At 50.4% G+C, this 24869-nt stretch overlaps 3 protein-coding genes across 7 annotated transcripts in view; all 3 read left to right on the forward strand.

Moving 5' to 3' along the window:
* The first annotated feature begins 444 nt into the window (after window positions 1–444).
* Window positions 445–1419, forward strand: OR6F1 (olfactory receptor family 6 subfamily F member 1). The gene has a single exon (XM_031592037.2). The coding sequence runs from the start codon at window positions 445–447 to the stop codon at window positions 1417–1419; it is 975 nt and encodes a 324-aa protein (XP_031447897.2).
* Window positions 1420–12682: 11263 nt separating this feature from the next.
* Window positions 12683–14072, forward strand: RITA1 (RBPJ interacting and tubulin associated 1). 3 transcript variants are annotated; one of them, XR_016458704.1, is made up of 3 exons: window positions 12683–12767; window positions 12854–13624; window positions 13750–14072. XR_016458704.1 is itself a non-coding variant. In XM_031592074.2 (2 exons), exons 1-2 carry the CDS (start codon window positions 12694–12696, stop codon window positions 13353–13355), a joined length of 576 nt encoding a protein of 191 aa, XP_031447934.2. In that variant the 5' UTR covers window positions 12683–12693; the 3' UTR covers window positions 13356–14072. The 3 variants fall into 3 exon arrangements, 1 of the variants encoding a protein (XP_031447934.2); XR_016458703.1 differs by having other exon boundaries at window positions 13769–14072; XM_031592074.2 differs by having other exon boundaries at window positions 12854–14072.
* Window positions 14073–15739: 1667 nt separating this feature from the next.
* TPCN1 (two pore segment channel 1) overlaps window positions 15740–24869 on the forward strand; it is a 52451-nt gene continuing 43321 nt past the window's right edge. The window contains exon 1 of one of the 3 annotated variants that reach the window (XM_031592075.2): window positions 15740–16444. In XM_031592075.2, coding sequence (XP_031447935.1) covers window positions 16231–16444 — 214 coding nt within the window. In that variant the 5' untranslated portion in view covers window positions 15740–16230. The other 2 variants (XM_090120790.1, XM_090120789.1) reach the window with 2 other exon arrangements.

The following is a 24869-nucleotide window of genomic DNA, read 5'->3' on the forward strand; positions in this document are numbered from 1 at the left end:
TATAACTAGTTCAGATGAAGATGACTCCATTCTCTCAAATCATACCAAAATGCTGAAGAGAAAATAGGATGCACCAGACACTGCAACCTCTGTGGTCAGGTGCAAGCTAATTCTCTCAGTTCCCCCTTACAGCCAAGGAAGAGAAATACTGTCTTCTCCACAAGGCTCTTCATCCCATCCTGATTACCCTACTAAGAAGAGGTAAGTTGAATTGCATTACAGAGAGGCTAACTGACTGGCAGGCGCACAGAATTGACCCTGATCCTAGGTCTGTCTCTTTAGCAACATGGCTAAGGTTTAGTAGAATGAATCCAGACCTGAGTGACTGATTTCACTGCACTCAAATCCATGGTGAAGTTGGGTATAACATTTCTCTGGTGGTTTGGAAGGGGTGCACCGGTGCATCCATCTTCAGTGAGTCTGTGATTTGCTTGTTAGGACTGGATGTGGAACAGAAGTCGCACCCATGTGAAGGAGTTCATTCTAGTTGGATTTCCTGGCTCTCAATATTTGCAGCTAACAATGTTTCTCTTCCTCCTCTTTGCATATGTGCTGACAGTCATGAGCAATGTCTCCATTATCATTCTGGTGAGGACTCACCGTCATCTCCACAGCCCTATGTATTATTTTCTTTGCAATTTTGCCTTCCTGGAGATCTGCTTCACCACTGCCTGTGTCCCAAAGACGCTGGTTAATCTGGGGTCACAGAGTCAATCCATTTCCTTCACAGGTTGCCTCCTTCAGATGTACTTTGTCTTTTCTTTCGGTTGCACAGAATATTTCCTCCTCGCTGTCATGGCATACGACCGCTACTTGGCCATATGCTACCCCCTAAGCTACAGCACCATCATGAACAGCACTCTGTCCAAGTGGCTGGCAGTGATTTCTTGGATAGGTGGTTTCCTGACCATTTCAGTGCCCACATCTTTGATTTCCAGGTTGTCTTTCTGTGGCTCTAATGTCATCCACCACTTTTTCTGTGACATCTCTCCCTGGATTATCCTTTCCTGTACAGATACCTCCCTTGTGGAGATGGTGTGCTTCATCACGTTTACCATTGTCATCCTTGGCTCCTGTGTCATTACCTTGGTCTCATATACTTATATCATACATACCATACTGAAGATCCCATCTGCCCAAGGCCGCAGAAGAGCCTTCTCCACTTGTTCTTCCCACCTCATGGTAATAATTATTTGGTATGGATCCACTATCTTTCTCCACGTCAAGCCTTCCGTCAAAGCTTCCTTGGAGCTGACCAAAATAATCACCATTTTAAACACAGTTATAACTCCACTGCTAAATCCCTTCATCTACGCGTTCAGAAACACGGCAGTGAAGGAAATTTTGAAAAAGACTTTCAGTTGGAAAACAGAAAGCCATGCCCAGAGGTTTTGTCCTGGACTGTTTCTTGAAGCATAGCAGAAAAGAGCAGCAGCTTCAGGGACGTTTCAAGTTTCAAGAAAAGATTTCTTCTAGAATGTTCTTAGCTCCCAGCTAAGTTATACATTTGTATTCATGACATGACCTTCTTAAACTTTCAGAACAGAAAAAAGGTTTGCCAGCAACACAGATATAATATATGTTTGGAAGAAAATCAAGATGTCTTTTCAGTAACTGTGCTGTCAGACTGGAAATGAGCAACCATCGGAGGTACAAATGGTGACAGAGGACTTTCTCCTTTTCCAAGTGGGTCAGCACTTCCGTTCCATTTGCTTCAATCTCAGGGTTGCAAATTCAAGTGTCTTTTTAGGCTATGATCTGAAATGATTGAAGCACATAACTGCAACTTAGCCTTGCCTGCCCTTCTCTTGGGAAACACAGGGCACTAAAGGAAAAAAAAAAAAAAAAAAAAGCAGGGGAGAACTTTAAAAAAAATAAAACAAAACCCGCAGCAATTGTAAATTTCCCCCTTTTGATCATTCTCAAGTGTACAAACTTCTTATTTTATTTTTAGAGAAATCCCATTTCCCTCTTCTTCCTGCTTGTGTTTCTAAGACAGATCCAGGGAAGCAATTGTCCCCTCACATGTAGCACTTGTGAGGCTGCACAGTGAATATTGTCTTTAGTTTGGGGCCCTTTGCTACAAAAAGGTTACTGACTTGCTTGAACGTGTACAGAGAAGAGCAACAATGCTGATGAAGGGACTAGAAAATAAGACGTAGACATATGAGGGAACTGTGACTGTTTAATCTAGAGGAAAGGAGGCTGAGGGAAGACTTCATCACTCTCTATAACATCTGTTTGCAGGGACAACCCATAAACTACAGAATGATATCTGCTGTAAAGAGCAGTGATGGTAATTGGGATGTATGGGAAACTGTGGGACCTGAATATGCTTTAAATGGTACAGAATAAGGCGTGGTTATTGGCCATGTTTCAGATGGAATGAAGTTGATTTGATTTGCTTCAGAGTGTCTGGAATAATGCCATGGTTTGGCTTTAAGAGAAAAACAATTTTGATAACACAGCATTGTTGTACAGCTATTGCAGAGCAGTGCATTTCATTTTCTTGTACTGCCCTGACAGTGAAGGGGCTGAGGGGGCTGAGACAAGAAGCTGAGAGGGGACAGTACCAGGACAGCTGACTTAAATTGGCCAAAGGGATATTCTGTACCATATGAGAAACCTATGTCACGTGAGAAAACTATAATGTGGAGGGAAATTGGCCAAGGGGCAGCCGCTGCTTGGTGAAAGGATGGGCATTTGTCAGTGCATGGTGAGCAATTGTGTTGTGTATCACTTAATTTGTGATATAAATTTATAATTATTGTTATTTCTCTCTTTTTTTCCTGTCTTATTCAATAGCTTATATCTCAACCCAGAAGTTCCACTCTTTTTTCAATTCTCTCCCCATTTGACTGGGAGGAGGGTGGGGATGAATGGCTGCGTGGTGTTCAGCTGCTGCTGGGTTAAACCACAGCCATCTACTGCATTACTCTGCATGTTATTATAAGCTGATCCATCATGAAACTCTTTAAGACTTAGTTTGGACAGCTAGAAAGCAGCCATTCTTTATTCTAGGCACCAAATGCAAAAGGGAATCCTTCCACCTAATTGTGCATATCTTATACTAAATATCTTCAGCTTATATACATGTGTTACAGATGCAAAGTATTTCCTGAGCAGTACGTACATATTCAATACTCCCCCCAGAATCCCTAACATAGAGTTCCACCTCCTTGCACGCTCAGTCTTTTTGTGGTGATGGTCTCCTGGGCTCCCTGGTGGTCGTCAGTATTCTTCCTCACTGTGTCTGCTAGTTGAACCTGGTCTTCACACATGCTTGGTTAAGCTTCTTACCTTGACTGCACAATACTTGTTTCCATGACTCCTTTATCTGCTCGATATAAAGGCTTGATGGAACTTCCCTTAGTTGCTGGGTACAAGGAGTTCGGCATATCATCCTTATCTGCTTGGTACAAAGACACGACTTTTACTGTTTTCTAAACAATCTACACGGCTGTCCATCAACAAGCATTAGCAAGCTTAACAATATCATTACAACTTGTATCATGCAAGCCATCAAAAATGAAAGCCTTATATTTCAGTAAGCAATGGCTACTCAGAAGTTAGTTTATTGGGTTGGTTCCAAACTCTCATTCCTCTGAGGTTTGAAGTCTAAGCACATGTGCACTAGCAATCAGTGATATTCAGAGTAATTCTATGTGTGTGATCAAACCAGAATTTTGGGGCAATTTTTGAAGCAACACGTATGTCACGCATATCACCCTACAGAAGTAAAGAGGAGTCAGAGACCAGACACTGTACCGGACACTGAAGAAAATCAACTCTGTCCCAGCTAAAAGCAGAACAATATCTGCCATCCTATTAATTCACAGAATCACAGAATCACAGAATCACAGAATCACTAAGGTTGGAAAAGACCAACCATCCACCTATCACCAATGGTTCTTGCTAAACCATATCCCTCAACACAACATCCAAACGTTCCTTGAACACCTCCAGGGAAGGGGACTCCACCACCTCCCTGGGCAGCCCATTCCAGTGCCTGACCACCCTTTCAGAGTAGTAGTATTTCCTAATATCCAGCCTGAATCTTCCCTGGCGCAGCTTGAAACCATTCCCTCTAGTCCTATCACCAGTTACACAAGAGAAGAGGCCGACCCCCAGCTTGCTACAACCTCCCTTCAGGTAGTTATAGAGAGCAATAAGATCTCCCCTGCGCCTCCTCTTCTCCAGACTCCCTGTCCTTCAGTGGCAGGGAAGGATGCTGATAGGAGCGGGAAAACCCTTCTCATAAATACATGACTGAGAGGCCGGTGTAATTGCAAGAACATGGGGTTTTTTGATCATGGGGTGGTTTACTCAGCACCTGGCCTGACAGCTGTGGATGAGTCTTACCTGCCACAAAAGGAGAAATGGATCCTAGCCCAGGAGCTGGAAGGGCTTGTTGAGAGGTCTCTAAACTAGATATGAAGGGGAAAGGGGATAAAAGCAGGCCTGCTAGAGATGAGCTTAGGGGAACAATAATGGGATTGGGGTGAGGCAAGGGGCTGGGCTGAAGTGCATCTACACCATGCATGCAGCACCGGTGCTGGAAGCCACTGTGAGGCAGGCAGTCTGTGACTAGTTGCCATTACACAAACGTGGTGGGATTGCTCCCACAACTGGAGAGCTGCAATGAATGGCTATAGGAAAGGACAGGCAAAGAAGGAGGGGTGCTGGCATGGTTCTCTATGTTGGAGAGTATTTCAATGCTGTTGAGCTTCGGAATGATAAGGTTGAATCTCCACGGGAAGGGATCGGGGGAGGGCCAGCAATACGGACATCCTGGTGGGAGTCTAATAGATAGCCTGACCAGGATGAAGAGACAGATGAGGTGTTCTACAAGCTGGCAGAAGTTCGTGTTCACCAGCCCATATTCTCACGGGGAACTTCAACTTCCCTAATATGTGCTAAAAATACAATACTGCGCAGAAACAGTAGTCTAGGAGCTTTCCAGAGTGTTCGGAAGGCAACTTCCTGATGGAGCTGGTAAGACAGCCTACCAGGGGAGCTGCTCCTCTAGACCTCCTGTTCACAAAGAGGGTCTGGTGGGAGATGTGGGGATCGGGAGCTATCTTGGACAGAGTGACCACAAAATGGTAGAGTTCTCACTTGTTAGTGAAATCAGGAAAGGGGCAGCAAAACTGCTGCCTTGGACTTCCAGAGGGCAGACTTTGAACTGTCCAGGACATTGGTAGGGTGAGTCCCTTGGGATTCAGTCCTGAAGGGTAAAGGGGCCCAGGATGCTGGTTACTCCTCAAGGAGTAAGTCTTCAAGGCACAGGAGCAGGCTGCCAGCCCATTAAAACACGCCATCCTTTTGGCACCACTGCAGGGCCCAAAGGGTTAGGACAAGAGGAGATCTGACCAGAGTGTATCAAAACAAAATTATTATAAGCATTACATTAAGTTTCATAATTGCTCGTCATGGTGTTGATTTTTCTGCTCTCAGAATTGATGTGCCTGTTTTCAGGGGTGTGCTATGTAGCACCTGACTTTCTCTTTATATATTTAATTGTGCTGCTGCTTATCACCTCTGGAGACTTCACTGATAATAATTTTATGTACTTTGTAACACTGGTTTATGAATGAGCGGCAAAAGGACTCCACTGCAACTGGCTCGTAGTCTCCATGCATCTCAGGAGAGGGTACTTCAAGGACCCAAAAGAGTATCGGTGGGCTTCTGGTATAGCTGCCTTGGAGATGAAGGACTTTGAGCAGTTGTCTACCCTAGCTGGTCTCTCAGAGGACCCTTCTGTTGTGGGGTTGCTAAGAGTAGAACAGCAGGTGCAGATCACTGCTATAACAGTGCACTAGTGGCAGTACTGCACCCACTGGGACTCTGATTCCCATTCATCAGTTGATTTGTCAATTGAAGAACCGAGGAGTAATCAGAAAGACTTACTCACCAACAGCCCCACATGTCCAGTACAAAAGGCCAGTGGAGAGTGGAGGCTAACAGTGGACTATCATGGCCTGAATGAAGTCACACTACTGTTAAGTGCTGCTGTGCCAGACATGCTAGAACTTCAATGGAGTCAAAGGCAGACGAGTTGTATGCCACAGCTGACATCACCAATGCTTTTTACTCAATCCCTCTGGCAATGGAGTGGAGACCACATTTTGCTTCCACTTGGAGGGGCGTCTAGTACGTCTGGAATTGACAGCCCCAGGGGTGGAAACACAGCCCTACCATTTGTCATGGGCTGATCCAGACTGCTCTGGAAAAAGAGGAAGCTTCTGAACACCAGCAATCACTGGTGGCATCACTGTGCCGAGCAACACAGCAGAGGAAGTTTCTGAGAAAGGGAAGAAAATAATACAAATCCTAATGAGATCTGGTTATGTCATAAACAACAGTCAAGGGACCTACACAGGAAATCCAGTTTTTAGGAATTTTTAGACCCCACTGTATAATATACTATATTATACTTTACTGTAATATACAGACAGTAAGCAGTAGCATGCCTTGTTCACTGATGCAACCTGTCACATTGTGGGAAAGCATCAGAGGTGGAAGGCTGCTATATAGAGTCAACGTGACAAGTCACTGAAACTGCAGAAGGAGAAGATGAGTGGAGCCAGTTTGCAGCAGTGAAGGCCATACAGCTGGCTTCAGACACTGGTGAAGGAGAGAAGTGGCCATGCTCTACCTCTACACTGACTCCTGGATTGTGGCCACCTCATATGGGGTGGTTACAGCAATGGAAGCAGAACAACTGGCAGCACAGTGGCAAACCCATCTGGCCCCTGCACTGTGGAAAGGTACTGCTGTCTGAGTGGAGAACTTGGTTGTAAAGGTCTCATGTAGGTGCTCACATACCTAAGAGTCGTGTGACTGAAGAGTATCAAAACAACCAGCAGGTGGATCAGGCCAATAGGACTGAAATGACTCAAGTAGATCTGCACTAGCAACATAAGGGTGAATTATTTCTAGCCCATTGTGCCTATGACACCTCAGGCCATCAAGGAAAAAATGAACAGTTAGATGGGCTAGGAACTGAAGGGAGGACTTGTCTATGGACCTTACTGTACAGGTTATCCACTAACGTGAAACATGTGCTGCAATCAGCCAAACAGATAAAGCCTCTTTGGCTGAAGTATAAATCTGGGGAGGCCGGGCAGGTGGGTTATATCAAACTCCCACAAACTCACCAGGGCAAGTGTCATAAGTGTCGTGTGCTTGCAGTGGTGGAAGAAACCACTGGATGGCTGGAAACATATCTTGGGCCTTGAAAAGCAAGTCTTGCGGTAACATGTACCCAGAAATAATTGAGTCAGACAACGGGACTTTCCAAAACAACCCCACAAACACCTGGGCCAAGCAGTATGCACAGGTATATCATACATCCTATCCCGCATCATGTAATACAATGGACTGTTCAAGAGTATACTGAGAGCAACGGGTGCTGGCACATTTAAACACTGGGACACACATTTAGTAAAAGCCATCTGGTTAGTCAACACTGGGGAACCTGCCAATCAAGCTGGCCCTGCCCAGTCAAAACTCCTGTGTCCTGTAGAAGGAAATAAAGTACCTGTAATGCACGTGAATAACATGCTGGGCAAGACGGTTCTGGTTCTTCCTGCCTTGAACAAAGGCTAGCCCGTCCATGGGATTGCTTTTGCTCAAGGACCTGAGCGCACCTGATGGGTGATATGGAAGGATACGGAAGTCTGCTGTGTACCCCTCACTTCAAAGGCGATTTGAGGATGAGTGAGCACAACCAATGATTTCAGTTGTATTATGTTAATTGCTACTTAAAACTGCATGTCATCATTACTAGGTTTGCTATATGCCTTATCAATGATTTTGCTTCAAGAATCATCTACATTAATGAAGAATGAATTCTGATGGAACCAGAATGGGCTTCAGCATAGAATCACAGAATCACAGAATCACAGAATCACAGAATCACCAGGTTGGAAAGGACCTACAAGATCATCTACTGCAACCGTCCTCCCACCACCATCACTACCACCAGCACCAACCCATATCTCACAGCTCCTCATCCAGACGCCTCCTGAACACTGCCAGGGACGGCAACTGCACCACCTCCCTGTGCAGCCATTCCAGTGCCTGGCCACTCTCTGAGAGAAACAGTTCTTCCTTATGTTTAATCTAAATCTCCTCTGGTGCAACTTGCAGCCGTTTCCTCGGGTCCTGTTTGTTGCCTGGGAGAAGAGGCCAAACCCTCCTCACCACAGCCTCCCTTCAGGAAGTTGCAGAGAGCAATGAGGTCTCCCCTGAGCCTCCTCTTCTCCAGACTGAACAATCCCAGCTCCCTCAGCCGCTCCTCGTAAGATTTGTGCTCCAGACCCCTCACCAGCTTTGTCGCCTTTCTTTGAACCCGCTCCAGGGCCTCAATGTCTTTCCTGTAGTGAGGGGCCCAGAACTGAACACAGCACTCGAGGTGCGGCCTCACCAGAGCTGAGTACAGGGGACGATCACCTCCCTGCTCCTGCTGGCCACGCTGTTTCTAATGCAGGCCAGGATGCCGTTGGCCCTCTTGGCCACCTGGGCATTGGATGGCATGCAGCAATCCAACATCATGCATCATTCCTCCAGCCCTGAGGGTCTGTTATGACAGATGGAGCTCAAAGTCATGGACTAAAGGAACTCCATGGACAGTTTAGAGCAGGTGTGTCCAACCTATGGGCCACATTCAGCCCCAGGCAGTCAGTACCACATCCCCACGAGACTGCAAACTTTTAGCATTACTAGGAGACTTTTAGCAGTATTTTTCATGAGTTGATTGCACAGAGCTCGAGCACTGCCTGCACAGGTGACAATGGAATGCTGTGGAGGGCAGGGAGCAGGGCAGGGCCTACCATAGTCACTCAGGCAGAACTTAACCTGCTTGTGTTACACTGACACACGTTTGCCATTTCTGAGTAGAACCCAGTGGCTGACAATGATAATATTTCAATTTACCTACACACGTGTCTGCATGTAAAGGCCTTTTTTGTTATTAAGCAGATACATAAGTTTTCTTATTTAATTATTAATCTTGGGCTTGTGCTATTTCATAAAATAATCTGATAAGTTAGCACATTCACTGCAGAAGAAATATATTAATAATGTCGTATTATATATATCTTGCTTATATGCATAAACTCTATTATATATTTTACACACAGCTCAAGACAACTCCTTTTCACACAGTGTGGCCAGGCACAAAAGGTTTGGCACTTGTGATTTAGAGGGATAGCCCACACACTTGCAGGAGTGATATGTGTGTATATATATCAAAAGGCAGGAAAGGTGATGGCGACCAACCAGGATGTAATTGTGGGACTTGAACATGCTGTAAATGATATGGAATAAGGAGCAGATATTGCACTGTTTTCAGATGGGACAGAGTTGATTTTCTTCATAGTGTCTGGCTTTGGTAGAAAAGCAGTGTTGACAACACACCCATGATTTGTTTGTTGCTGAGCAGTGCTGAACAGATAGTCATACAATCCTTAGAATTGAAAGGGACATTTAAAGGTCACGTAATCCAATTTCCCTGCAGTGAACAGGGATACCTGTAGCTCAGTCAGGAGTGCAGAGCACCATCCAGCCTGACTTCCAATGTCTCCAGGACAGGGCAACCACCACCTCTACAGGCAGCCTGTGCCAGTGCCTCACCATGCTTATTGTAATAAACTTTTTCCTTATCTGACATCCAAATCTCCCCTCTTTTAGTTTGAAACCACTTCTCCTCGTCCAACCACAACAAACCCTGCAAAGGAGTCTGTCCCCTTTTTTACAGCCCCTTTTGATACTGAAGGCTGCTCTTCTGTCATCTCAGAGCCTGCCTTCTCCATGCTGCACACCCTCAGCTCTCAGCCTGTCCTTGCAGGGAGCTGTTCCATCCCATGCAGCATTTTTGTGCTCCCCCTGTGGATGTTCCAACAGCTCCATGCCTCTCCTGCACTGAGCACTGCACATCTGGATGCAGCACTGCAGGCAAACCAAGGACATTTCAGCTTCTCATACTGTCCTGCCAGCAAGGAGCTGAGAGGGGACTGTGCCAGGACAGCTGACCCCGGGACATTCCTTACCATATGACGTCACCTGAGAAAGCTTTAAAATGGATGGGAGTTGGCCGGGGGCAGCCAATGCTCAGGAAAAGGGTGGATGGCGAGCAGTCGCATTGTGCACCACTTGTTTTGTAAATATCTGCATACCATACGTGCATGACATCATCGCTGCTATTATTTCTCCCTTCTCTTTCTCAGTAAATAATTTTATCTCAACCTACAAGAAGTCCTACTTTTTTTTTTTTTTTTTTCTTTTCCCCAATTCTCTCCCCTTTCTCACTGGGAGAGGGGAGTGAATGGCTGTATGGTGCTGAGCTGTCTTCCAGATTAAGCAACATGCGTGCAGAGCAGGGAGTGTGCTAACAGCAGGAAAAGATGTGACAAAGCACCAACCTGAGTAATTCTATGATTCTATGATTCTATGAAAGCATGGGGTTGCATTTAAGCACTTGTTGCACTTGAGTACTTTGAGACAGCAGAGGAAGGAGGATGTGCAATTCAGTTCTGGGATAGAGTTAAGAAAGAAGCAGGGCTGGATCTAGGATATCTGGGTTTGGAGTCTGAAATCAGCTGCCCTGTTTAGCGAAATACTTCAAGGGCTCAGGTGGCATCACCAGTCACCTGCACCGTGCTGTGCTACCACTTTCCACTTTCTTTCAGCCCCAGGGAGAGGTACCTCCACCAACGCTTCCCTTCATGGCTTCGTCATCAGTGACAGCCGTCACGGAGGCACTAAGAGCCCCAGAACCTGGAGGTTTGTGGCTGACTTCAAGACTTCAGGAGAACTTGTTCCGTTCAGGTCTTTAGGAGCTGCAGTTCGGAACCTTGGCACCAGAGGGCTCATGGAAACGCACGGCGCCTTTACAAGCCTCTGCATCTTCTACATTATTAACTCTTCCGTTCTTGTCACAGAAATCACAGAAACACCAAGGTTGGAAAAGACCTACAAGATCATCCAGTCCAACCACCCACCCATCACCAATAGTCCTCACTAAACCACGTCCCTCAACACAACGTCCAAACATTCCTTGAACACCTCCAGGGAAGGGGACTCCACCACCTCCCTTGGTAGCCCATTCCAGTGCCTGACCTCTCTTTCAGAAGAGCAGTATTTCCTGACCTCCAACCTGAATCTCCCCTGGCGCAGCTTGAAGCCATTCCCTCTAGTCCTATCACTGTTACACGAGAGAAGAGGCCGACCCCCAGCTCACTACAACCTCCCTTCAGGTAGTTATAGAGAGCAATGAGGTCTCCCCCTGTGTGGTCTATTAAAGAGATTCCAGGAGTCTAGTGTAAAGGAATGATTTCAACATGAAATAGCAAGACATTTTCTTCTTTTTCCCAGCATTCTTTGTTTTTCTGCTTCAGGAATAAGCAGTATCAACAATCTCCCATTCATATGGATTCAGACTGTTGCATTTTAAGTCTGAATAGGTGGGGAAAGGATTTTTGTCAGATACTGTATGGGCAACCTTCATCCCAGCCCTCCTAACTGCCATTTCTCTCATCGGTCACATGGGACTTCCACTACTCAAGTTAAAATCTCAGCTTTTCCCACGACAAAGCCATTGCTGAATGGCTTTGCCTCCACATCAGTTCCCACCAACTCTGCTTGCAGAACTGCCTGCGCACAGACATGGGTTTCTTTGCATGAACAAAACAAAATGCATCTCCTCAGTTCACCAAGGATCTTTTTGTGGTAACCAAGTGCGTTCCTGGCATCCACACATCTCCTTGTGGAACCCAAGCACGTTTGTTAGCCACACAACCATCACTCGAGGGCACACAAGTACATTCCTGGAGCTTTTCCCCAGGGCAATCAATCAGCTCCTTGGAGCACACAGTTCTCCTTCTGCAAGTCCCATGGGGAGCCTAGCCACATCCCCGGGGATCGCACCCAGCTCCACGCTGCAGCAAGGCACCTCCCTGAGCCGCACAGGGTCTGCCACATTGAGATGGTCAGCATCCTTGTAAACCCAGCTTTAGTGAGCTTGGCTGAGCGAAGGGCCGCCGCGTGTTTCTTCATTGCTTCCCTGCTGCCCCGTGTGGTCCGAATAGCAGAGCACCAATTGAATACACACCGCACAACTCATTAACAGCAAATTACTTTTTGCTTTTTGTGCTTTGAGATGTTGAAAATTACAGGCTGTCAGCACTGTGCAAGTATTCTGGATATTTCTTCTGCAGCGAGCCTGCCAACTCGTTATTTTACAAAGTCACAGATAACTTTAATGATCAAACGAGAAAACTTTCTTCTGCTTAATAACAACCATTAGGCGTCTTCACCAGCACGCACAAACGCTGCTGTTGGAAGCAGGGATTGTGGGCATCAGTACCGGTAGTCACGAGGACTGGAAACGCCACTTCTGCGGCCGGGGCGACGAGGAGATCGAGGGGATCCGAGCCGCGGGCTCACGGGACGGCCATCGCGACCCCGCTCCTATCACGACCCGCCCCGGCCATCGCGACCCCGCTCCTATCACGACCCGCCCCGGCCATCGCGATCCGTCCCTGCAACACAACCCCCCATCACGACCCCTCCCTTCCATCAGGACCCCTCCTATCACGACCCCTCCCACCACGATCACGCCCCCCGTTCGTGCCGCGCTGCGGGCGGCGGCCCCGCTCGGCGGCGCGGAAGGGGCGGAGCTGCCGCCCTATGGCGGCGGTTTCGGGGCGCGCCGGCAGCGCGGCCGGCCGCAGCAGCGTCCCCAGGGCGGGCAGCCGGTGGAGGTGAGCGGGGTCGGGCAGTCGGCGCCGCCGCCGTCGGACCCCGGCCGGCCCCGCTCCCAGCGCCCGGCCCTTTGTCTCCCCGGCAGGTCGCGGCGCCGCGCTCCGTCCTACTGCGACGAGTCTCTGTTCGGCAGCCGGCGCGGGCAGCCGGCCCGGGCGCCGCGGATGGGGAGAGCGGACGTGGCCAAGCTGCACTCCCTGCTCTGGAGCCCGCCGCCGGCCCCTCGCCGCCAGCCCGGCCCCCCCTCCGGCCCCGCGAGCGGCCCCCCGCCGCCAGACCCCGCGGGCTCCGGGACGGCTCGGCGGGGCCGGCCGGGCGTCTGCGAGCATCTCGAGGGCTGCGCGGGCGCCGGCGGCCGGGCCGCTCCTCCCGGAGGATGCTCGCGGTCCCTCGGCCGCCCGAACGCCTCCTCGGATCGGCCTCGCCTCGCTCCGGGCCGCGCCGAGGCAGAAAGGCGTGAACCGCGTCGCCGTCCTGCGGCAGCCGCCGCCCCTCCGCCCGCGGCCCAGTCGAAAAGCGCGTGCGGGCGCTGCGCCGGGAGCTGCGCGGCGGGACGGGGCTGCGAGGCCAAGCCTCCATGGCGGTAAAACGAGAGCTCGCTCCGCGAGCGCGCGGCCCTCGCGGACGTGAGCCGGGCACCGACCGCCCGGCGAGGACTCTGCCGGGACCCGGGCCCGATGGAGGCCGCGAGCGGGGCTGCGCCATGGGGAGGATGAAGGAAGCGATCACAGCGCTGGAAGGACGGCGAGCCGGGCGGGAGGCGGTCCTGCGGAAGAGCGGGATGTCGGCTGTGGTGATGTCCGGCTGTGGTGGCGATGGCAATCTCCACCAACCAGCAATCTTCTGAAAAGATGAGGTAACCAGTCCGATTCCTTTTGCCGGGGTGTCTGGCCAGGAAGGCTGAGCCCCGGGGGATAGGACCTCCTCCAGCAGACGTCCAGCTGCAGGAGGAGGCTCGACTGCCGGTCCATCGTGGGTCAGGCTGGGGTGCGGAACTCAGGTGGAGCTCCAGGAGCAGCTGACGCCAGCAAGGTTCTGGAGACGCTGGGTGAAGAGTCCGGAGGGCAGGAAGCGTGAGGGGCAGCTGAGGTTTCTTTTGGGTTGCCGGGTGGAGTCAGGAGTTGGACCCGATAATCCTTGTCCTTCTGACTCAGGATATTCTGTGATCCTTGGCAACCCCTGATTTCGACAGCTTCTGGTGATTTGGGAGTGCTGACTTGGACGCTTTGTGTCAAAAAACATGATTCATATTGAAGGTTATGAGTACTGCTGCAGCAGGGCAGTATTGTAACCAAATAAATGATCGAAGGGAAACTTTCTGAGGCCTGTGTTTTGTATGCAGGGCGGTGGGTGATCTGGCCCTGACAGCGAGCCCAGGCCTCCCTCGGCACAACTCACGCCTTCAAATGTTTCAGCAAAACCACTCCTCCCCACTTTCTGTCCCACAGGTGGTAAAGAGTAACTTGGTCTTCAGCAGCGCTTAAAGGAGTGCCTCTAAAAAAAGCATCAAGGAATGCAGGTAGCGAGGGAGAGTCTGCTAGTTCCCCTCCCCCACCAGAGAAACATTCTGTCAAATCCAGTCGAGAACAACGCAGTCCGGGACAAGCACAGTATGATTCTCCTTCAAAGCCAGCTGGGCCTTCTTGGTGCAGAGTGTTCAGCACTCAGCCTGCTAAGGCAGCAGCTGCAAACTGGAGAGCCTCCAGCAGGTGCCCTGCACGCCTACGTGGAGGGATCCTGCCAGCTATCACAAAACCTGGTTGAACTGCACGTGGCTGCCGGATTGAGCCTTTCCAGAGCAATCAAAGCCAGGAAACGAGCCTCGATTGGATATTTCAAGAGGCGCTTGTCCAAATACCTTCGTGCTTCTCTGAGCTCCCCCAGTTCCTTATCGTTTGGAGGCACTATGGGCACTGACTCGAATTTGAGCCCGATAAGCTTCATCGGATACTGGGGCAGTGATACAGGCTGTTAGGTCTGCAGTTCTTCCAAGGGACTGAGAGGAGCAGAGGTGCGATCTGGACACTAGATGGAGACAGCAGGATTAAGAATTGACACGAGAGCCCCGTTCCCTAACAGCGGGCGGATGCTGGGAAGCAAATTAACGAACTGAATGAAGTAACTGTCCTGAAACCGCCCGGGAGAACTGCTGAACCGAGAGCAGGACGCAAAGCGCAGTGCCGAAGAACCTGAAGGACGGAGCCTCTGAAGCGAAGAGACTTTATCTAAGGGAACGGGTTTTTGGTGGCTCGGCTCAGCACCGGCCGCTGTGCTCAGACGCCCGCCGTGCGCTCACGCTTCGCCCTTCCTTTGCCCCAGCCCCACCCGCTCTCTCAGGAGCGCGCCAGCTCCCGTTTAGGGCGCCGCTCAGCCTCCCGGCCCAGCCGTCCCGGCCCCGCGCCCCGACGCCCACCCGTCACGCGGCGGTACGCGCGGTCAGCCCGGCCGCACACGCGCCGAGCCGGCGGCGGCGCTGCCCGGCGATCGCAGCGGGAGGCGGCAGAGCCGAGGCGGCGGCCGGTGCTCGCGATGGATTCGTGCGGCGCCGAAAGCGGCGGCGCGTTACGGCGGAGCGGCGAGCACCGCAGCGGGCTTCGCGTCCTCCTGCGGAGCTTTCCGGCAGCCAGCCCCGCCTCTCAGCGCTTCGGTGCCGGCCGTTGCCGGGTGACCGGCGTGCTCACATCCGGCCTTGAGCGGAAGGGGTGGGGCGTCCTCACACCGCGCAGCCAATAGCAGTCCGCGTCGCTCTCCCGAGAGCCCGCCCTTTTCGTTCCCGTCCGTAAGCGTAGGCCCGCCAGTTATGCCAAACGCGTCACTTCGAGCCAATCGGCATCCTCTCTTCTCCAGATAAACACCTCCGCTGCCCAATGACGGGAGGAAACGCTAGAAGGAGGCGGGAAAAATCCGGCTCCTCTCGCGGGGGGCGCGGCAAGACGGCGGCGGGCGGGGCGTAAGGAGCTCCGAGCGCCGATTGGCGAGCTGGAAGGAGGCGCACCGCCGGGCGGCCAATGAGGGGCGGCGGGACGGGACGGAGCGGCGCGGAGGCGCGGCGGCGGGGCCCGTAGCGGTACCGGTACCGATACCGGTGGCGCAGGCCGGGCCGGGGCAGCCCGGTCTCGAGTGCCGCTCATTGGAGCGGCGGAGCGGCTCGAGCCCGGCGACTGCGGGAGGTGCGGGCCGGCCGTGACCTCGCGGGGACGCAGCGCTGCCGGGCCCGTCCTAACAGCGCTTTGCTCCTTTCGGAAAGGACCTCGCGGCTCCGCGCCGCCCGGCCCGCCGCCGCCATGCCCCGCGCCCCGCGCCCGGCTCCGCGCCCGGCCGTCCCGTCCTCGTGGCACCGCGCCGTCCCGTGAGCGGCCGGGCGTGGGGACCGCGCTGCTCCGATCTGCGGCGTCCGGAGCCTCGGAAGGGCGGGGATGGGGGAGCGCGGCTCCGCGTTCCGGCGGCTGCGGGAGAGCCCCGATGGGAGCTGTGACGGGAGAGGGATCTGAGGAACCGAGCCGTGCGCGGAGCTGGAACCAGTTCGAACTGCTCGGGGAAGGAAGGAGCTTCGGGAAAGCCGGGATGGCCGTCAGCATGGATGACGACGTCCCGCTCATCCTCACCCTGGATGACGGCGGAAGCGGCGCCTCGGCCCCGCGGGACAGCGCGGATCGGGAGGAGCTGCGCGGCCAAAGTAAGGCGTGCTGCGTCGTTTCATTGCTGCCCAGCCAAAGTAAGGCGTGCTGCCTTATCTCACCTCTGCCCGGCTCCATGCCCGTGTCGGCAGTGCCGTCCTGCCCTGGACCGCAGCTCGGCACCCCGCGGCCGCCTGAGAAGCCGTGCCGGGAGCCGGCTGTGATGCAGCTCGGTGCGGGCAGAGCCGTGCTGCGGCAGGTGGGCAGAGGACGGGGCGGACCGGCCGTGCCTCTTCCAGCACGTTCTGTCTGTCCTTTGCACAGCGCGCTGTGGCTCCCTGCCGTGCCGCCCAGCTCTCCCGTGCTGGTAAAGAGCTGCTCCTCGCACCGGCTGTCCTGAGCTGCTGTGCCATCGCGATGTCAGGTGCAGCAGCTGCACTGATGTAACTTGCTGTTTTCCATGAGGAGCTGGCTTTTGCAGCCGTTGTTTTGCCTATTTCTAGTTTACATTCTGACTTCTGCAATAAGGACACGAATGTGTGCTGATAGACCTTAAAATCCTTACTGTGTTGCTATCAAAGAATCAGGAGTGTTTGGAGACAGTTTGTACGCAGCCCTGTTAAGCCAGCTGTTCAGTGGGACGCAGCCAGCCTTGGGCATAGGGAGCACAAAAGCTCCCATCGCTCAGCAGCTCTGCTTTCAGCTCAGTGAGCATTTGCTGGAGCCATTCCCCTCTGCAGGTGAGATGCAGACATTGGGTGTGTTAAAGCGTGTTTGTGGGCTCCTGCTTGATGTGACACCTCATGAATGTGCTTTAGCAGCTCTGTTGGATATATCTCTCGACTCTCAGCTGATGTTGCAGGTGTGCAGACCTGTACAACTCTTGTGATCCTGTGCAAGCTCTGCTTCTGCAAGCACAGCATTTCTATCAGTCACGCTGTTTCCTGGCCTGTAGCTCTTCACTGCACTGTGCCTCTTTTCCCCATCTCTGTGATTTCTGTGGTTTGATTTCCTCTTGCAGTCATACGGGTTCCCTTACTTATCTCCTCCTCTGACTTCCTGAGCTAGTTCCTGGTTTCTGACTGTCAGTTTTTCCTCTTCTGTCCCAACTCTACAGCACACATCTGTGGCTAAATCACCGCTCCGTCCTGCACTGCTGTTCCATCACATCTTCTTGTTTTAACTTAAGCAGGAGGCTGCATCCCTGTTTTCTCATGTGTTTAATAGGCTTTTTACTGAATAACGTTATTCACTTTTCTGTCCTTTTTTCTTCCACCCTTTAAAGAAGTTACGTGTGTTTTGTCGTTTGATTAAAGCCAACAAGGTTGTGTTGAAGCATAAGCGTGGGAGTGAGCATATTAGTAAGTAAAAATAGTCCACAATTTGCTCCCTTTGAAATACAGGGAAATTGCTGAGGAACTAATTTTATGCTTCTTAGAAGACAGCTGTGTGGTTTTTGAGAACTCATTTCCTGGAATTCCTTGACCTGGGTGTCTCTAGATATTGAAGAACTGTTACTTCACTCTGTGTTTTTAATCAAGTTGAGCTTGCTGAAAAAAATATTAAGCCTGTTCTATGGAAGTGATTCTGGATTATATGAAGCCCTCTGAAGACAGCAGTGCTGCAGGCATGGAATGACAGATTGAGACCGGAAGGCTGGCATCAACACCTTGAGAGGCATCTTTATCTCTGCGAAAGGCGAGGCTTAAGCTAATGAGTGGACCAGTGCCATCACTTGCAAAATAGGCTCGTTAAAAAATGGGGCATGGGGTCCAGCTTTCCTCCTTGCTTGTGAAGAAAACGTTCTGTGCAACACAGAGAAGTTGTGTCTCCTGGAGGCTGTGAGGGATTCCAGCATGTCTCTGCTCTGCTGAGGACTGGAATGGCATTAACAAAAGCATGCACTTCTGTGTTCTTATCAGAGGCTTGTCTTCTGGAGGGATGAAGTTTGTGAGAAGTCCTGTTTTCAGGAGAGGTAAAGCTTGCCAGAGGGATGAGGATAGGGAAAATCAGAGAATAGGGAAAATCAGGAGCTATTTCCTTCTGTTTTATTTTTCTTATGCCTGAACTCTGATTAGAGAACACTGAGCCAGAGCTTGGAGCATCAGCTCAGCTATTACTGTGCCTGGCTGTGGGCTGCTGGGGTCAGGGTGGCAGGTTAAACACAGTGCATTTCTTCAGGTTTATCCCCAGGTAGCAGCTATTAGCAGCAAATCACCCACTGTCTGCTTCCCAGGTGACTCTGAGGGAAAGGCAAAGTGGCTGTGAGCACCTTATCAGCCTCCAGCATGTGATTTAGAGTAACTGAAAGCTGCGTGCCTGTTCTGTGTTGCTGTGTCGTTCACCACTCCAAACTTTAACATGTATTCCAGGCTGTCTCAGCCCTCTCTCACCAAGATGTGTGTTCAGATCTCACTACTGTTTTTTGTTTGTTTGTTTTTTGAAGGAACTTCTTGTGCCATTCTTAAGTTGATCCATGACACAGCTTTTCACACAGAATCACAGAATGGCCAGGGTTGGAAGGGACATCAAGGATCATGAATCTCCAGCCCCTCTGCCACACGCAGGCCCACCAACCTCCACATTTCACAGCAGCCCAGGCTGCCCAGGGCCCCATCCAGCCTGGCCTTGAACACCTCCAGGGATGGACGGGGCATCCACAGCCTCTCTGGGCAGCTGTTCCAGCACCTCACCACTCTCACAGTAAAGAACTTCCCCGTGATATCCAACCTAAATCTCCCCTCCCTCAACTTAACACTATTTCCCCTTGTCCTGCTGTTATCAACCTTTTCAGAGTTGATTCCCCTCCTGTTTGTAGGCTCCCTTTAGGTACTGAAAGGCTGCAATGAGTCACCCCACAGCCTTCTTTTCTCCAGGCTGAACAAGCCCAGCTCCTTCAGCCTGTCCTCATAGGGGAGGTGCTCCAGTCCCCTGATCATCTTCGTGGCCCTCCTCTGGACCCTCTCCAACAGCTCCCTGTCTTTTTTGTACTGGGGGCTCCAGACCTGGACGCAGTGCCGCAGATGGGGCCTCACAAGAGCAGAGTAGAGGGGAACAATCACCTCCCTGTCCCTGCTGGCCACCCCTCTTTTGATGGAGCCCAGGATCCCATTTGCCTTCTGAGCCACAAGGGCACACTGCTGGCTCATGTTAAGTTTTTCATCTACCAGGACCCCCAGGTCCTTCTCCACAGGGCTGCTCTCAAGGACCGCTCCTTCCAGTCTGTAGGGATGCCTGGGATTCCTCCGGCCCAAGTGCCAAACTCTGCACTTTGCCGTGTTGAACCTCATCATGTTCACCCAGGCCCACCTTTCTAGCCTCTCGAGGTCCCTCTGAATGGCATCCCTTCCTTCAACCGTGTCGACCGCACCACTCAGCTTGGTGTCGTCAGCAAACTTGCTGAGGGTGCACTTGATTCCATCATCGATGTCATTGATAAAGATGTTACAGAGCACCGGTCCCAAGACAGACCCCTGGGGGAACCGCTCATTACCGGCCTCCACCTGGACATGGAGCTTTTGCCACCAGATCCTTTAGGAAATGAATCTCTATTCTAGGCTCTGAGATTTGGTTGTCTGGAAATGCAGACAAATTACAAGGTTGAAATAAGTAGCAATAGAGTTCTTTGAAAACAAACTTGTTGCTGATGTAAAAAAGAAAAGACTGAGGAGCAAGAGTATGTTTCTTTCAGAATCTTGCAGGAGAGGTCTGTACTGGGTAAGTGATTGCTTTGGGATTGGAATAAAGGAGCTAAATGAGAAAATTATGTGAAAAATGGCATTCTTAAAGAAAATGTCCAGCTGCAAAAATTAATCTCCCTAATCACGCAGCTTTTAAGCTCGTAATGGAAGAAAAGACTTGCGTGGGGAGGAATATTAAAGCTCTGCCTTCCTCGAGTTGTGCTGAAGTATATACCTCCAGGGGAGCTCCTGCTTTCAGCTGCCCTGGAAGGTCAGAGTCCTGCAGAGCCAACTGGAATTCAGGCTGCAGCCAGAGAAGTGTGGTTTCTGTGCTGCAAAAGGTTCTCTGAATGCAGTGCGGAGGATTGTGATGCTGGGTAGTTTTTCTTACAAGCTCCAGCAACTGGAAGAGACAGAGAGAAGAGCTTTCATCCCTTGAATCCGTAGCATACACTAATTAAAACAAATCTGCCCTTCCGTAGTACAACTTATCTGAGAATCTCAATGCTCTGTGCACTGTAGTTAAGCTTCCCAACGCTTGTTTGTCATGAATGGAAAGTAAAACAGAGATGCTGTTGTATGACCTTGCCCAAAGTCGTGCACTGTAAATGCTGAGCAGCAGCCTGGGCCAGGTGATTTCTGGTCCTTCACAGGACTCCAAGGAAGTTCAAACAGAGTCTCAAAGTGTGAGGTATGCTTTTCCTATACAAAGGCAGCGCGGATAGCCTTGAAACTCTAGGACAGTGTATCTCCTTGAGCTGATGGGAAGTGTAAGAAATAAATGAGTGCTCATTGATTTATCCTGTATTAGATCAGATATAAAATTCTCCTTTGCCTCCTGCATGGAAATCACTGTCGCCTCAAGTGGAGCTCAGTGTGTTCAGTGCAGAAAGTACAGCTCATGTGTTGTGCAGGGAACAATTATATTTTCTGTCTGTTTCTCCCACACAATGGATTATGGCAATAGACGTTGTCTTCTTTAAATTCTGGATTCTTATGTGAAAGCAACTGCATCTGCTATTGAGGTAAAAGGAATTACTGTGTATGAGTGAGGAAGTGGGGGGAGCACACAGCAGCAAAGTGTGATGTTTTCTACAAGCATTGCTGGAAAAAAGTCGTTTATAACTTTGAATGGTGAGGTGTTTGTTCCTGCTGCCCAAAGAGTAAATTTTCAGGAAGAATGGATTCAGCCTGACCCTTTGTGTAGAAATGATGGGGCTGTTGGTAAGTGTGCCTCCCGTCTGTGCACTGCTGAGGAGCAGAAGGCAGCCCAAAGTGCATGAAGAGAGCACTCCTCATTCAGGTGGGGATGGAGGGGCTGGCCCAGCTGTGCGTGGAGGAGCTGGGTTTGGACGAGGTGAGTCACCTCTGACTGCTGCTTGCCTCCTGTGCAGCAGAGCGTCAGGGTGCAGGGTCTCCTGCTCTCTGGGCTGCTGGAGGAGGGTCTGTCTTCTTGGCTCGCTTCTGCCCATTCCTTGATGGAATGTGCTGAGAGGCACCTGGCAAATCTGTTCTGACTGACTGATGGAAACTCTTGTGATGTTTTTGAACACAAATTACAGTGTGAATTTGGAATTGTATACAACAAACTCATCTTTCTTTTGAATAAACCATTTATTAAACCAGGTAAATGCATGCCTCCGGGATGACACAGCATCCTGGGCTGCTGGGCTGGACAGCTAATGTTCTTTTGAGACACTTGTGCAGACTAGATTTCCGTGTTGTCAGTGATCAGTACAACCTGCAGTGATGGACTTCTCTGCAGGATCCATTTCTGGAATATGATTCTATCAGCAGTAGAAGGAAAACAAGTCTGTCCTCAAAGCCAAGTCTGCAACTCATCTGGTCAGCAGCGCCCTGTTGCCTTCCTCCTTCTCTTGCTTCCTTTAGTGCAGAGAGTGGAGGAGAGAGATTGCAAATGGGTGGGTGGGTTTTTGTTTGTTTTTTCCTGGGCTGCAGGAATGGACAGGCACTGGAAATTGGATGAACAGTAAATAATTTTTGGGAAAATGCTGTGATCACACAAGCCTGTAGTAGCACTTTCTGAGGAACCACTTAGCTGTTGTGAAAGCATTATTACTTTGCTTCTTTTGAAGAAAAAGAGGTGCTTGAAATGTTAGCTATCTAGCGGACTTAAGTAATCATCTGGCTTTTGATCTCTGAATCCAAAGAGAGTACTTAGAAGCTGTTTGCGTGGACTTGGGCAGTAGTTCTGCTGTGGAAATGCTGTAGCTAACTTGGGAAGGAACAGGGGACAAGTGAAAAAGCGAATGCTTGCCTCAGCCTTGCAGACCCCGAGATCTCTGACAGACTTTAGATTCTCTGTTTGCTTTCTTGAATGCTACACAGAATATTCTCTCCCATCGTGGCTCCTAGTTTTACTAATTTGCCTTCAATTAGTTCCAGCTGCAGCATTGTCTCTGTGGCATTTGAGGTGAAGCACAGCCAGATCACAGGCTGGGATCTTGTCTCGTGGAGCGACCTGGCTCTGCATTGAATCTGGTCCTTTACTAAGAGACACTACTTAACATTGCTGTGGTTAACCTGCCTCGTCTGCAAGGTGTAGATGCACCGTTGTGTGGGAATGGGCAGGTGGGCAAAATTATTTTATTATCAAGAGTGTCTGGTTTGCAATTCTATGAATGATTTCGCTTTTCTTATTATGTACCTGCTTAAAATTTATATACGGGGGATTGTTTTCTCTGAAGTGCTCCATGCTGAATTGTTGTTTATGCCTCTTCTCCAACCTAACAACCTTGTATTTTTGCAGCTCCTGCCAGTGCTTCTCTAATCCTTGCCTGGCCTAGATGGGCTGTAATGAATGCTTTAAGCAAGCAAAGCAAAACTGTGTCTGAGAAGAGAAAGGGGTGAAAATCTTGGAAAGGATAACGAAGACCCAAAACATAAGGAGATTATTGTTTTCCCCTTCAGTCAATCTCTCTTCTACAATTTATTTCCCTGGGTGATGAGCTCCGTAAGCTCAGAGGAAGGAGGCAAATGCTGCTTTTTAGGATATGTTGGGCATCCTTCAATATCACATTAGAAGAAGTGGAAAATGCGTTTCTGCTGTGAAGCTCCAAATACATCAACCTCTGGAATCTCATTTATACTGAGAATTCAGGCTTTAAGCAGGACTGCCTTGGCTGCACTTAAATACTTGCAGTAATGGGAGGGTAGAGCTGATGTCTGTGATTCTAGAGGAACAGCACTCTGTGTTGTCCAGACCTCACAAAAGCATTTTTGTCAGGGGATTCTTAACGTAACTCTGAAAACGTGGCACCTGCAGAAGAGAAACCGTGAGCGAAGTACCAGGAGGCATTGTGGGCCACAAGCAGTGTGTGTATTTTTTCCGAGCCTGCCTTGTTTTCTTAGCCCTGCAGGAGATCGGTTTGCACAATGCAGACATTGTGTGTTTCACAGTAGGATGCTTTGTCAAACAGAATCCCTGCACTGTTGACTCTTTCTTGCTGTAAAAAATCATAGTGATTTAGTCTTGAATGCCCCATGCTGTTCAAATCTGAGCGAGTAAAAGCGTATACGAGGTAAGGACAACTTGGTTAGCGTCGCATTGTCCCGGAGCCAAATGGTTCCTTCTCCTTTGTCATCACTAGTGCTCAGGCGGTGGGTATCATCTTTCGTGCCCGTAAGATTGCGAGGAGACGGAGGGGATGGTGAGGGCTCTGGAAGCTTCTTCGTGCTCCGTGCAGATGACCTTGCTGCTTAGAGGGAAGCGCCCGATCCCTTCGCACATCCCTTCCCAGCGCGCTGCACTCCCCTCCCGGCTGTGAGCAAGGTCAGGTGAGGCTGTGCGTTTCCTCCCGGAATGGCCGTCGTTAGCTGGAGATGTGTGCGTGCAGCCCCGTGCCACAGCAGTGAAGGGCTCCGCTTTTCAGACAGGTGGTCCTGGATCTATAGAAGACGTTAAGGAGTCTGAGAGTGCCTGAGCTGCAGTTTTCAATCGACAGCTTTCCAGCTCTATTTGGTCACTCCTCAGCCGCTGCAGCTGACTTGGGAACATTTGGCTCAGGAAGCGGAACAACAGTTGGAGACAAACAGCGATTAGTTTTCTCATGGCTTCCCAGGGAACGCATCAGTTTGTTCGCTTTTCCTCTCATTTTTGTGGCTCCTGTGGATTTTTAAGGCCCTGTAGTTGCAGGATATTCAGTTTAGCCAAGCTTTCTTACTGCCAGATTAAAATGAGCCAAGGTTGAGCACGCTGAGTTCACTCATCATAACCGATACGATGCGTCTCAGAACTTCCTTTGCCCTTGGAATCTTCACTGAGGAATCCTGCCTTCTGCTGTCAGCCCCCCTGCGTTGAAATCCCATTTCACCCATTTGAATGCTGTAAGAAGTGCTGTAAAAACTAAACAGGAGCATCTGTGAAGTGGTTAGAGTTGTTGTTGATTGCCTTTTCCTTATTGCCTTCAGGGGATTTAAGCTCGAATTTGCTGGAAGTAGAATTTATGAGCCAGAACGCTCCATTTCTGATCCTTAAGCTGGGAAAATTGTGGTGAATTTGATAGGTCTTTCTCTCCACTCCAGTGTCTCTGGCTTTTGGTCTGGACCTCGCAGGGCTCTCCCTCTGTCTCTAGCATAATTGCTTTTGCATATTGATACACAGCCTGATTTTTACACGGCTGCTTTCTTTACAGAGAGCAGTTGGAGCAGCTTTAGGATTTCAGCCATCTGCCACTCAGAGCAGCTCCTGGGCTGTTGGCTGGGCTGGGGGCAAGGAGGGCAGGAGGCTGTGCTCAGCTCTGCACTGCACTGCACTGCTCTGTTCTGCTCTGCTCAGCTCTGC

Source organism: Phasianus colchicus, chromosome 18 (assembly GCF_987193195.1).
Source record: "Phasianus colchicus chromosome 18, bPhaCol1.hap1.1, whole genome shotgun sequence".
NCBI classification, from domain to species: Eukaryota; Metazoa; Chordata; class Aves; order Galliformes; family Phasianidae; genus Phasianus; species Phasianus colchicus.